Source organism: Grammomys surdaster, unplaced genomic scaffold (genome assembly GCF_004785775.1).
Source record: "Grammomys surdaster isolate TR1022 unplaced genomic scaffold, NIH_TR_1.0 125821, whole genome shotgun sequence".
NCBI lineage: Eukaryota > Metazoa > Chordata > Mammalia > Rodentia > Muridae > Grammomys > Grammomys surdaster.
The window spans coordinates 18,842-32,249 of NW_021620651.1; the positions used below are offsets into that span (position 1 = coordinate 18,842).

Genomic DNA, 13,408 nt, shown 5'->3' on the forward strand with positions numbered 1-13,408 from the left:
AAGTCTTTCTTGTTATTAGCTTCTCTGGGTCTGTGGGCTGTAGCATGGTTATCCTGTACTTTATGGCTAATATGTTGGGGTCCAGCCTCGACACAGGATCAGAGTTCTTACCTGGAAGCAGGGATATCTGGAAGATGCATAATAAACAGATAGACTACTTTTGGGGTACAAACTGACAGGCAAATTTTCAAGGCTTAAAATTGCCCTCTCTTCTCTCTTTCCTCTCTCTCTCTCTCTCTCTCTCTCTCTCTCTCTCTCTCTCTCTCTCCTTTCTTTTTCGCTTGAGTCTGCATACAATCTGCATTCTCCTGTGCACTTTTCTTTTCTCGAATGCCCACGCTCCTACACACCTCTGTGTGTTCCCTTTTCACTCACACACACCTCACACACCACATGCACTTTCCTTTCACTCACACACACTCTTCTCCTCAAACCCTCTCTCACATTGTCTACACTCATCTCACGCACATTTCATGTGCACCTCACTTTCTTCACTAGATCTCTTGCCTTTCTCTTGCCCTAGTCTATAATTGTTACTCCAAAAGCAGGTAGAAAAAAAAAGACATTGTATAATCATAGCCAAATCAAATTCAAAAGAATAACCACGTCCCACAAATAATCAAGAACTACAATTGTTCCCAAAGTTTCAAGCTTCTCCTATTCCCAGGCCTGTGGCCAAAATAATAATAATTGCAAATTTATCATTATTTAAACTTTAACTTTTGACTTATTATACTTCAGAGCTCAGAGCTTCAAAGTCAGCTGCTTGCATTTTCCTGTGAAGCTCTAATGATAAATGACATGGACAAAGCTGCCAGGCAATGGCCAGAAAGAATCAAATTAACCCTTAACTCAGTAGTTCCCCTAGCTTTCTGCTTCTGTACATTGCACACAATGACTCTCCTAAGAGTCCCAATGTTTTGACTTAGTTTTACTAGTGTGCAATTTTATGTATTCTCTTGCATATCCAGGAACCACTCTTAAATGTTGTGCAAAACTTATTTCACAACTTCAATAATTTTTTTCCTTTCTCAGGCTCCCAATGTTGGGTCTATTTCATTTTCTAACAATTTCTTCAAACTTTCTTTGCATGTCAAGCATTAACCTGGAGCTACCATTGCGCAGTTATTGTATTGTTTCCAAGATGAGAACACACAGCATGCACCTGGGCCATTAGGACTGTGCTGTGCTGTACCCTATGCCTCAGTTTTTAATTGTTTGAGAATCATTACATCAAGGAACATCTAGTTACACAGAATTCACCAGAGTAGATGGCAGGTCCCCTGGAGGGTTGTGTCTCCTGCTTCTCAGGGTCCCAGATGCCATCCTTTCCTACAAGGAGCTGCTGCGAGCTTCTGAGATGTTTCCACCCCTGCCTGCTTCTGGCATTCCCTGTCATGGTATGCTGTCCCCAGCACTAATATACATACCATGTTTGTCTTTTGGAGTCTGGGTTACCACACTCAGGATGATTTTTTTTCTAGTTCCATGCATTTGCCTATAAATTTCATGATATATTTAACAGCTGAGTAATAATACTCCATTGTATAAATACACCACATTTTCTTTATCCATTCTTTGGTTGAGAGCTGTTTCCAGCTTCTGGCTATTATAAATAGAGCTGCTATGCACACAGTTGAGCAAGTGTCCTTGTGGGATGGTGAAGCATCCTTTGGGTATATGCCCAGGAGTGATAGAGTGATATAGCTGGGTTTTGAGGTAAATCTATTCCCAATCCCCCCCCCTGAGAAATTGCCATATTAATTTTCTAAAGTGGCCGTACAAGTCTGCACTCACACCAGCAATGGAGGAGTGTCTCTCCTGCTCCTCAGCAGCGTGAGCTGTCCCTTGAGTGTTTGATCTTAGCCACTCTGACAGGTGTAAGACAGAATCCTGGAGGCATTTTGATTTGCATTTCCCTGACAGCTAAGGATGTTGAACATTTCTTTGTGTTTCTTGGCCATTAGAGAGTCCTCTGTTAAGAATTCTGTTAGGGCCAGGCGGTGGTGGCGCACGCCTTTAATCCCAGCATTTGGGAGGCAGAGGCAGGTGGATTTCTGAGTTCGAGGCCAACCTGGTCTACAGAGTGAGTTCCAGGACAGCCAGGGCTACACAGAGAAACCCTGTCTCAAAAAACAAAAAACAAAAAACAAACAAAAAACAAAAAACAAACAAAAAAGAATTCTCTGTTAGTACTCTATTTTTTGTTTGTTTGTTTTTAAATAAAAAACAACAACAACAACAACAACAACAGGGTTTCTCTATGTAGTCCTGGCTATCCTGGAACTCAATCTGTAGACCAGGCTGTCCTTGAACTCAGAGAAGTCACATGACAGATTCTGTGACTGGGGAGGAATTAGTCCCATGAAGACTTCATGTAAATCCCTATGAAATTCAGTGTCTCTGTCAACTCCTCTCTTAAGGTCTCCAGTCACCAACAACAGGGCTTCACATGTGAATTTCTGGGGGACAAACCCCAGAGCCTCCAAGGAAGTGCTGGGCTCCATGAACTTTAGTAGGAGTGGTGGGCAGGATGGTTGGGACCAAAAAATGAAGCAGCCAGAAGCAGCCAGAGCCCCTACCCCTCTGCCTCTGTGACATCACACTGAGACTTCTTTTTTCTCTGCTCCTGGGCCGTGGTTTCTGTTGCTATGGCAATGAAATTCTGAGTCATTAAGGGAAAGAGCAGCTAGTATGAAGTCTAATACTCTATCTGTGAGTACGGGAGTTGTGTTCCACTCCGTATGTGCATGTGTGTGTGTGTGAGCCAAAGTTGGTTGTCTTCCTTAATTTATCTCACCTCACTTTCTGAGACAAGCTCTCTTGCTGGCCAGTTTGGCTGGATCACCTGGCCAATAAGCCCCAGGGATCCTCTTGTGGCTGCTAAGGTTATGTGCATGTGTATATGCATGGATACACCCTGCTTTTACTAGGACCTGAGGATTGAATTCTGACCCACATACTTGCACTGCAATCCCTTTACCCTCTGAGCTGTGTCCTCTGCCCTAGCCATGCGTTTCTTACAGGACATTGTGACACTTGTAAAGGAACCACAACAGTTGCCCAGGATCCCTCTTTCATGGTTCCTCCCGAGCCTGTTTGCTGCCTTCAATGTAACACTGCTGGTGTTTTTGAGTGGCCTTTTCTTTGGATTTCCGTAAGTGTCCCATGTCATCCCTTAGGTTTCTTAAATGGGGACGGGAAGAAAAATATAGTACAGAGGCAGGGGAATTGCAGGAAGGAGTACTAGAAGGAAAGCCTGGGGAACAACAGTCTCATTAGAGGAAAAGAAATGTTCAGGCACAGAGTTCTGGAGTACTGGTGCATGATGGGGGCAGGTAAATATAGCTGATGACGATGGTGGTGGTGGTGTTTGGTGGGACCCCTGTGAGTCTGTGCCTTGCCTGCATACTTAGAGCCGGCTTTAAGTTCTGTGAGTCCTGACCCAGCTGGACAGGGCCTGGGGAGGAGCTCTGGGCGACTCCAGCTCCAAGCTGAAAGAGGCTCTGGTCTCAGTTGTAGGTGGCTGGTTCAGAACGGGGAGTGGGCCTTTCCTGTGATCACAGGCCCACTCTTCATCCTCACCTTCTTCACCCTGGTCTCGCTCAACTTCTCAGACCCTGGTACCTTACATCGAGGTGAGGACTCAGCCCCCCCCACCCCCGAAAGAGCTGGCACCCCAAAGGCTGGCACCCCACCTCCAGCCTCACGCCCCAGGACTTCACTCCATGACAACACTTCTCTGCCTTAGCATTTTCCAGGCCACCAAGGTGGGGTTTATTTTTTGTTTTTGTTTTTGTTTTTTTTGTTTTGTTTTTTCGAGACAGGGTTTTTCTGTACAGTCCTGGCTGTCTTGGAACTCACTCTGTAGACCAGGCTGGCCTCGAACTCAGAAATCTGCCTGCCTCTGCCTCCTAAGTGCTGGGATTAAAGGCGTGTGCCACCACCACCTGGCTTTTTGTTTTGTTTTTTGTTTTATTTATTTTTTTTTTATTTTCCACCAAGGTATTGATAAAAAAAAAAAAAAACAACAAGATCCTGGATATTTTCCAGTTGCTTCAGAAGAATGGGCTGTCCAGGCTGGAGGGAGAAACCAGTAGGCTTGTCCAAACCATGCAGTTTACACCCCCTCTTCCACTACACAGAACTTCCCGTGCTACTTACTGTTTGAAGGGCAGAGTTCTATACACAAGGCTGGCTGGAGCATGCCCCCATCCACTCACTAATTCCGACCTTTTCTCCTCCCACTCCCTGATGGTCAGCTTGCTCAGTAAGGTCAGGGATTTCCTGTCCAACTCTTCCCCACATCTCCTGTGCCTAGGACTGCTGTAGCCCCACCCAGAGCAGCAGTGTAAGGTCCCTGGCTAACTCTCTCCCGTGTCAGGCTCCATCCGTGAGGACCCCATGACGGTACATGTGGTGCGCGTGAACCAAAGGGCTTTCCGCCTGGAATGGTGCCCGACATGCCTCTTCCATCGCCCACCCCGCACCCATCACTGCCCATGGTGCAACATTTGTGTGGAGGTGAGCATCCCCTCATAGCCTGTCAACTAGACCTGGCCAGAACCTGAAGCCGCCTCAGATGTGGGCCAGGGCTCAGTGTGAGAGTTTTCCACGACAGGAGACGGCCAAGGATGACTGGATGCCACTGTTCTTGGTCACAGGTCACTGCCGCTGTGCCTGTGTCTGTTCAGGAAGGGTGGCATGTCAGCGTTGGCACTTTCGTGTGTTCTGGTCCTGGGGAAGTGAGCAGAGAAGACAGTCCCTACCCTATCTCCTGGTTTGCTGTCACGGGCTATCTAAATCCTTCATTTGGCAATAGGCCTGATCTGGGGACTTTTCCTGCCCTCCTTTGGATGTTTAGTTGGGAGGTCTCTCAGTTTGTCTCACATGTACTGGTGGACCCGTTTACAAATGTGTGGAGGGAAGCTGCCTGGGCAATAAGAGTAAGTGACCAAAAGGGCTGAGTTGTTTGGGATGATGGAAGCTGGGCAGAAAGGAAGGACAGTGTTCCTCTCCTTGTAACAGGACTTCGACCACCATTGCAAGTGGGTCAATAACTGCATCGGTCACCGCAACTTCCGTCTCTTCGCGCTGCTGGTCCTGTCCCTCTGTCTCTACTCAGGAGCCCTGCTGGTCACCTGCCTGACGTTCCTAATTCGCACAAGGCATCTTCCCTTCTCTCTGGACAAGGGGATGGCGTATCTACTAGTCATGCACAGGAGCAGTGGGGAGGGGTTGAGGCAGGTGAGAGATGAGGTCTCTGAGGGTGGAGCCAGTGATGGATGAAGCTAGCAGGAGAAGCCACTTCAGAGACTCAGTGTGAGCCCATGAAAGTGAGGAAATGGACAGTTAAAAAAAAATTAGAAGCTAGTAGGGCCATAGAATAATGAAGGCCTAAAAGGGACAAGCAGAGCAACAGCGTAGTGGGATAGGGTGGGAAGGAATGATGGTGGAGAGGGGAAGATGGGCTGGACCGGGCGTGGCTCCTTAGCTGGTGAGCATCCTGGTGGCTGTGCCGGCTGCGGGCTTCCTGATGCCGCTCTTCCTGCTGCTGCTGATCCAGGCCCTATCTGTGAGCCGGGCGGAGCGCTCCTACGAGAGCAAGGTATGTGGGGCGGAGCGTGGGCATCCAGACATCCGGCTGTGGGAAGCATCCTGAGCCCTCAGGATCTGTTTACCATTGCCTTTGGCCCCTAAGGGTAAGGCCTTCAGGACTCATCTTCTAAGTAGTAGCTCGGACCACAGCGCCACCTGCTGGAGCCCGGTGGTCTCTCTCCGTCCCGGGTGCAGGCCTATGTGCTAGGCTGCCTGCGTTTTAGCGTCTGGGTATCAAGAAGACTACATCCTACACTTGTCTGGAAACACCCTGTACCACATCAAGAAAGGTCAGTCTAGGGCTGAGTAGTTTGGACTAAGAGAAGAAGCTAGGCGTTAAGCAGGCCCGACACGCCATTCTGCATTCTGGAGTGATTTCAAAGGGACAGAAGACAGAGGATTGGGTGTTGCCACCTTTGCAAAAGGAACCAGGGAGCTAGAAAACAGAACTTTTCCCCTTCCGGTACTGTGGATTGAACCCAGGGAAAGTGCTAAGCAAATGTTCTACCGCTCAGCTGTATCCCAACCCCCCGGTCCCCCCCCCCTGTTAAAATTGAGACAGTCTCAGGCAAGCCTTGAACCCTTTCGACCTTGCTGGCTGCTGGAGTTAATGGCTTGAAAGAATGTTACAAGAGCGAGGGAACAGCTCTGATTCAAGCTGGCAATTGAGCAGACCCTTCCGAGCAGGTCACATTAAAGCAGCCAGTAACATCAAGCTTGGGACATAGTCTTGGAGCAGTAGAAACCCTGGAATCATTGTAGGGGTATCTGAAAGTAGTGTTCTTTATTCTAGAAGTTTCTTTCATGGCCTTTTGTAGTGGGTTTGTCTTCCTATTACAGCCCCCAGTAATGGTTGATTTGTTTTCCACCCTTAGGGTTTTGGTGGTTTGGTTTTTGTTGTTGTTGTTGTTTTGTTTTGTTTTTAAATTTTTTAGAATCCCACATAAATGAAATCATTGCCTTCCACATCTGCCTTGGCTTGCTTACCACAACACACCCGAGTTTATTCCTCTTTATTGCTGTGTAGCATTGCATTGTATTGTAGGATGCTCTACAGATTATCTGTGCACCAACTGAAGGGTTTTTACATCCTTTCTAGTTTGGGGCAATTAGAAAACGAACTCAAGCCGGGCGGTGGTGGTGCACGCCTTTAATCCCAGCACTTGGGAGGCAGAGGCAGGCGGATTTCTGAGTTCGAGGCCAGCCTGGTCTACAGAGTGAGTTCCAGGACAGCCAGAGCTATACAGAGAAACCCTGTCTCAAAAAAAAAAAAAAAAAAAAAAAGAACTCAATCCAAACACTGGTGTCCAGAATGTAAGCTTTCCTATTGGGTAAGTTCTTAGGAGTGGCACTGCTGGGTCATGTGGCAACTGCGTTTCATTTTATAACAAACTACCAGATTGTCTTCTAAACCAACTTTGCATTCATATATGAGAATTTCAGTTGCTCTGCCTCTTTGCCAACACTTGACACTGTGGGAAGTTTGCTTTAGCCCATCTAGTGTGGTGGCATCCTGTAGCTCTGATTTGTGTTTTCCTCGTGAGAGTAATGCCAAGCTGTACATCTCTGATGTAATATGTGCTCCAAAATACTTAGTGCATTTAAATTTTTCTTTATGGGCTGGGCGGTGGTGGTGCACGCCTTTAATCCCAGCACTTGGGAGGCAGAGGCAGGCAGATTTCTGAGTTCGAGGCCAGTCTGGTCTACAGAGTGAGTTCCAGGACAGCCAGAGCTATACAGAGAAACCCTGTCTCAAAAAAAACAAAAACAAAAACAAAACAAAACAAAAAAGCAGAAAACAAAAAAAGAAAAAGAAAGAAAGAAAAAAAGAAAAAAAAACAAAAAATGTTTTTTTCTTTATGTGTTTCATGAATACTCTGTGCATTCTAGGTTCAGGTATGTGTTTTAAAAATATTTTCTTGAAATCCATAGCTTATTATTTTGTTTTCTTTTCAGTTCAAATAGCAGAACTTCTAATTGTGCTTGTGTATCTGTCCATGTGTGCACGAGCATAGTGTATGTGGTATGTGTGCTTGTGTGTGTGTGTGCATCCCAAAATGTGTGTGTGTTTGGTGTGGATCTTTGCTAACCCAAGATCACAAAATTTCACTCATGTGTTTTTCTACTGAAATTTTGTGGGTTTAGATTCTGCCTTTCGATTGATGATTTCTTTGGGGCTAAATTCTGTAGGTGGTAAAAGTTTGCTTTTGTTTTTAAAGTTATTTTTGTATGTATAAGTATTTGTCCAGATGTACGTCTGTGTATCATGTACATGCCTGGTGCCTGTGGAGTCCAAAAGAGGGTGTCAGAGCCCCTGATTCTGGAGTTTCAGTTGCAAGCCGCCATATGGGTTCTGAGCAGGCAATGCTGTCGGGAGACTGGGCTGTCTCTCCAGTGCCCACGATTTGCTGTTTGCATACCTGCACCACTGGTTGAAAAGGATTCCTTCCTGCATTGTGGTGTCTTTGCATATTCATTTAAAAGCAGAACTGGCCAGACAGACATGGTTTATTTCCCAGCAGCACATTGCTGCCCACCCTGTGCTGTCTTGGTTAGTGTTGCTTTATAGTTTGGAAACAATGTGCAATGAGTTCTCCGACTGCTCCTTTTTGAGGTTCTCCTGGCTTTTTGTTCCTTGGAGGAAACGTTGAGAATCAGCTTGTCACTTTCTACACACCCACCGGGGTTTTCATCAGAATTCTGTTGACCTGTTGAGCAGAGCGGGGCTAGGTGGCAATTTCAGAAGACCGCATTAGGGGATCCGTGAATAAGCTTCACCTTACATTTATTTAGGCTTTTGGTTTTTTGTTTTCATTGTCTTTCATCATTACTTTGTAGCATGTGGATTCTGTACCCATTTCATTGGACGGTAACTTGACTAATGGCTGTTTTAGGAAGACAGGTAGACTTAGTATTTGGAGAACTAGAGGCAGACAGCTGAAAGACAGACAGACAGACAGACGGAACATCCTTTACCCGTTGCTCCCCCGTCCCACTCAGACCTCAGTCATCACTCGCCCAGTTTTGGGTCCCCTCTCACCTTTGCCTCCTCTGCTCAGCCCTTCCTTACAGCTCAGTACTCACTACGCTTCCTCTCTCTGGCGTCAGTCCATCATGTCGGGCTCTTCTGGACAGCACTCTTTCCTCTGATATCTTCCAGTTCTAGTCCCAGGTCAGCCCCAGGTCATTGCTTCCTTCTGATAAAATCAGGCCTTCCCAGTCCAGGGACTCCAACTTAGGGGACGTGAATGTGGTTCATACTTGGGCTTTCCTGGGCAGGGCTCTTTTCTCTTTCCGCTGGATCCTTTTCATGCTGACCATATACCCCAGTGTTCATTCTCTCTAAACTGCCATTCCCGGGCTGAAGCTCCTTTTTGGATCCCTTGCTTGGTGGCTCATAGCAAGGACTCTGTAGATGGACCACATTGGATCACAACCCTACAGCACACCTGTAGTGTGTGGGATGTTACTTGGCCACTGGGTCACTCCATCTCCCACTGTAGAAAGGGAAAGCATAGGCTTAATTTGTGTAAGACTTTACAGTAATAGCTCGCATGCTGAGAGACCCGTCTGTTATTCTTGTTACCATTGGGTTTTCTATAATCAAAGCACGGCCCTTAGTTAATGTCATAAGCCTCCACTCCACTTACTGAAGCCTCCCCTGGGTGTCCCTTCTTGAAGGTGGTGGCTGTGTCCACTGTTGTTTTCTTATTTTCTGGACCTACTCCAGCCCTAGCCCATCCTCAGCCACAGTGATCCCCCTCTCAGCGAGTGTCCAAAGCCAATGGACACTCCCTGCTCTACACTCTTTGAACTGCACACAAAGCATTTGGGGCTGTGGCTTCTCCGGTGGCAGCCATGTTGCCAGTGAGGTCAAAGGACTTGCTTTACTGGATTGATCTCCTTTCTCTGTGCTGCCCTGGCCACTCCCCTCAATGTTCAGTTCACTGCCTCACAGTTGCTCACATAGCAGAGAAAGCTAAGCCGGTCTTGTTGCTTACAGTATACCCACAGTTCCCCACAGTTCCCACTGCAGTACCTAGGACAGTTTGAGACCCAGAACAATCTATATCTGGAACTTTGGCTCAACGGTAAAGCACATGGCTTAAGAGATCACAGGGCCCTGGCATTACTTCCAAGCACTAGAAAAATCTAACAACCAATGAGTCAGCATAATGGTGGAAAAGAAGGGGGGGCAGTTGGGCAGAGAGCAGAACAAGACGCTGCTTTGTTTGGATCCTGGAGAGTGCGAAGACATTTGAGACACAGAATTGGAGGAGGAGCTCCAAGTCTGGAGTCAGTGAGAGGCTACGGGAGCACTTCATGAGAGGCTACAGGAGCACGTCAGAGCTACTGGAGTCTCTCTGTGTCTGAGAGGGCATGCCCCTGTGGGTAAAGAAACATACTCAGATTGCCTGGTTGGGTCTTATGATAAGCACTTTCTATATCATAGAAATCAACATTGTTCTACTTCATATACATCTAGCTGATTGTTTTCCATGTAACTTTTAAAAGTCTGTCAATTATATCAAATCTTTCTAAACAGAATTCCTAGGGAGCTACCTGTTCCTCTAAATTGGGGCTGACAGCTTGAAGGAGGCAGACCTTTCTCTAGCACAGTGGTCAATACAGCTTTGGGCCACAGCAGGATATTCCAGGACAGTCCTGAATGGGGTCCTGCTTTCTGGCTGGTGGTGTTTTGAAGACCAGAGTCTTTTTTTTTTCCTTTTTTTTTTGGTTTTTCAAGACAGGGTTTCTCTGTGTAGTTCTGGCTGTCCTGGAACTCACTCTGTAGACCAGGCTAGCCTCGAACTCAGAAATCCGCCTGCCTCTGCCTCCCAAGTGCTGGGATTAAAGGCGTGCGTCACCATACCCGGCGTGAAGACCAGAGTCTTGCTGAGAGAAGTATGAGGCACATTTGGGATCAGGCATAGATGATGTTGAGTCACTTTGTGACTAAGGCTAAGTTGGGATGAGGCTTGACCTACAGGAGGACTGGGGAGTCTCAGGATGAGTGAGAAGGAACAGTGGAGAGAAGAGAGGAGACCCTAGTTAAGAGTGTCCAGGAAGCTGGCAGTGCTGGTGCATGCCTTTAATCCTAGTACTCGAAGAGCAGAGGCCAGTTGATCTCTGTGAGTTTGAGGCCAGCCTGGTCTACAAAGTGAGTTCCAGGACACTAGGGCTGTTACACAGAGAAATCCTGTCGAAAGAAAGAAAGAAAGAAAGAAAGAAAGAAAGAAAGAAAGAAAGAAAGAAAGAAGTCGGGCAGTGGTGGCACATGCCTTTAATCCCAGCACTTAGGAGGCAGAGTCAGGCAGATTTCTTGAGTTTGAGGCTGGCCTGGTCTACAGAGTGAGTTCCAGGACAGCCAGGGCTACACAGAGAAACCCTGTCTCGAAAAACCAAAAGAGAGAGAGAGAGAGAGAGAGAGAGAGAGAGAGAGAGAGAGAGAGAGAATCCAATGGATCAATGGATGCTGGCACAGTAGCATACTCTTTGACTTCAGGCTAGCCTGGGCAACAAAAGAGAATTCTAGGGAAGTCTGGGCTACAGAGTGAGACTCTGTCTCAAGACAAAGTAAAAGGAAGTGGTCACAGGAGAGCTTGAATTTTGAACTTGCCCTTACCTATGTCATCACATTGGGACAGGTTTTCCCAGGCCATGTGACTCTGACTGGGAAAATCTTGATTTAAATCACTACAACCCTTCCAGATGGCGAAATTCAATGAAGACAAACATTCAGAAAGCAAAAATGAGCAGTGGGAAGGCCAAGGCACGGTGGACAGTGGTGGGCTGTCTGAGGAGGGGCTGAGTGGCTAAGGAAGGATCCGAACATGTGTCAGAAGGGTCTGAACAGCGGTCAGGAAGGTCAGAGGAGAGCATTTGTGGCCACAGAAAGCAAAGATGCTACACAGGGGCATACAGGTGACGGGGAGCCCCAAGAAGGCAAGAGAGGGGAGAGGCAGGTACAGTGTCAACATCAGCCCCGGTAGAGCTGATCAGAATTGGGGTGCCTTTCCTGGGAACCCAGGAAAACCAAAGCCCAGCTCGCTCTCCAGACTCCTTCCCTTGCTATGCAGGCCGGCCGGCCACAGCTGGTCCTGAGCTGACTGGCTGAGGGCATGTCGCTACTGTGACCCACTGGCCAGTTCTGATAGTCTCTTCTCCTTCCCATGCCCTTCCAGTGCAGGTACCATCAAGAATACAACCCCTTTGACCAGGGCTTTGCCAAGAACTGGTATCTAATAATGTGTGCACCACTGGGTCCCAAGTGAGTTGGGAAACCAAACAACTGAATGGTGTGGACCCCAGGGCTAGTTAAGTATCCCAGCCCCCAAACCTTGCACTGTTCAGGACTCCTTCCTTCCCCACAACCTCCACCCCCGGGACCATTGGGGGCCTTTCTGTTGACTTTTGCCTTGAAACACAGGATTAAGGGGGTGAGGGAGCTGCAGCTAGAAAAGGCTTGCCTAGCTCTGGGCAGGGCTGCCCCCTGGGATGTGTCCCCAGACGGAGAGGGAAGATGGAGCTCTGGCTAAGAAGGGCATTGACTCCTTGTACCTGCCCTGTCTCTTCTTCAGTTACATGTCTGAAGTTGTCTGTCTGCAAAGACCAGTTGGGACAGGATGGATCCATGAGAAGACAAAGTACTCACCGTGTCCTCCTAAACACTGTAGCCCAGATCCTCCGGGGTCCCAGCTCCTACCTCAGCACACACCAGGGAAGGGGCCCCCAGGGAGTGGCGAAGGAGCAGCTCTGCAGGAGAGGAGAAGGCTGCCTGCATCTGTGGAAAAGTCCCCAGGAGGTGGGACTGGCCCTGAAGCTGGAATGCTCAGAGCTTGGTGGAGGGGAGCTTAAATCTGGAAGGACCTTGAAAGGGGGTGGCTCTAAAATACTCTCAGGCACCCCCCACAAAGCAGAGAAAAGATCTCATCTCCAGTTTGGTTTGAGTCCTGGGCTGGTCACTAAGTCTGAAGGAGTTTCCTCAGCTGTTAATGGGGACAGAGATTAGCCTACAGTTTATACTGGTTTTTTTTGTTTGTTTGTTTGTGTTTTTTTTTTTTTTTTGGTTTTTTGAGTCAAGGTTTCTCTGTGTAGTTCTGGCTGTCCTGGAACTCACTCTGTAGACCAGGCTAGCCTCGAACTCAGAAATCCACCTGTCTCTGCCTCCCAAGTGCTGGGGTTAAAGGCATGCGCCACCACCACCCGGCCAGTTTATACTGTTTTGAAGAATGCCCCTTCATTGAGGCAAAAAAATTACATACAGTTCAAGTTCATTGAAATACACGGTAATGGAATGTAAGATACAGGTGGGGGCGAAGTGTCACAGATTCCCTTCCAACCCCCAGACCTTTGAAGTGCTGATCACCCCTTGGCTCAAATAAGGGGGAGCTGGGGGTGGGGCGGAGCTGAGGAGGCTGGAGGGATCCTGCATGTGCTCACTCTGTGTTTAGGTCCACGCCAACTCATGGCTGAACCTGCTATTGGAGACCCCTAGATGAAGCTCACCCCGGTGCACACAGAGCCAGGACCACGTGAATTTGCGCCTTCAAGTTTGAACCCGCGTGATGCACTTGGGCCCAGCCCCTGTTTTATTAGTGGGAACACTGACACCCACCTATCCTCATTAAATATTGATTGTTGGTTTCTGATAAGGGTCTCAGGCCTGTTGAAGGGATGAGAAAACAAAGATCTCCAGGCATGGGCTGAACCAGGGTTTTTGGAGACTCAAATTCAGGGTTTATCATTGCCTGGTTCCATAACCTTGGGCAGGACACTAAAGGTTCTCTCTTACGATGGACCCACAGTA

At 47.8% G+C, this 13,408-nt stretch overlaps 1 protein-coding gene across 1 annotated transcript; it reads left to right on the top strand.

Moving 5' to 3' along the window:
• The first annotated feature begins 3,011 nt into the window (after positions 1-3,011).
• Zdhhc19 (zinc finger DHHC-type containing 19) lies at positions 3,012-13,128 on the top strand. The gene is made up of 8 exons (XM_028789390.1): positions 3,012-3,157; positions 3,517-3,638; positions 4,385-4,524; positions 5,029-5,201; positions 5,503-5,608; positions 11,784-11,869; positions 12,180-12,403; positions 13,053-13,128. The coding sequence occupies exons 1-8, from the start codon at positions 3,012-3,014 to the stop codon at positions 13,094-13,096; spliced, it is 1,041 nt and encodes a 346-aa protein (XP_028645223.1). The 3' UTR covers positions 13,097-13,128.
• Positions 13,129-13,408: the final 280 nt, after the last annotated feature.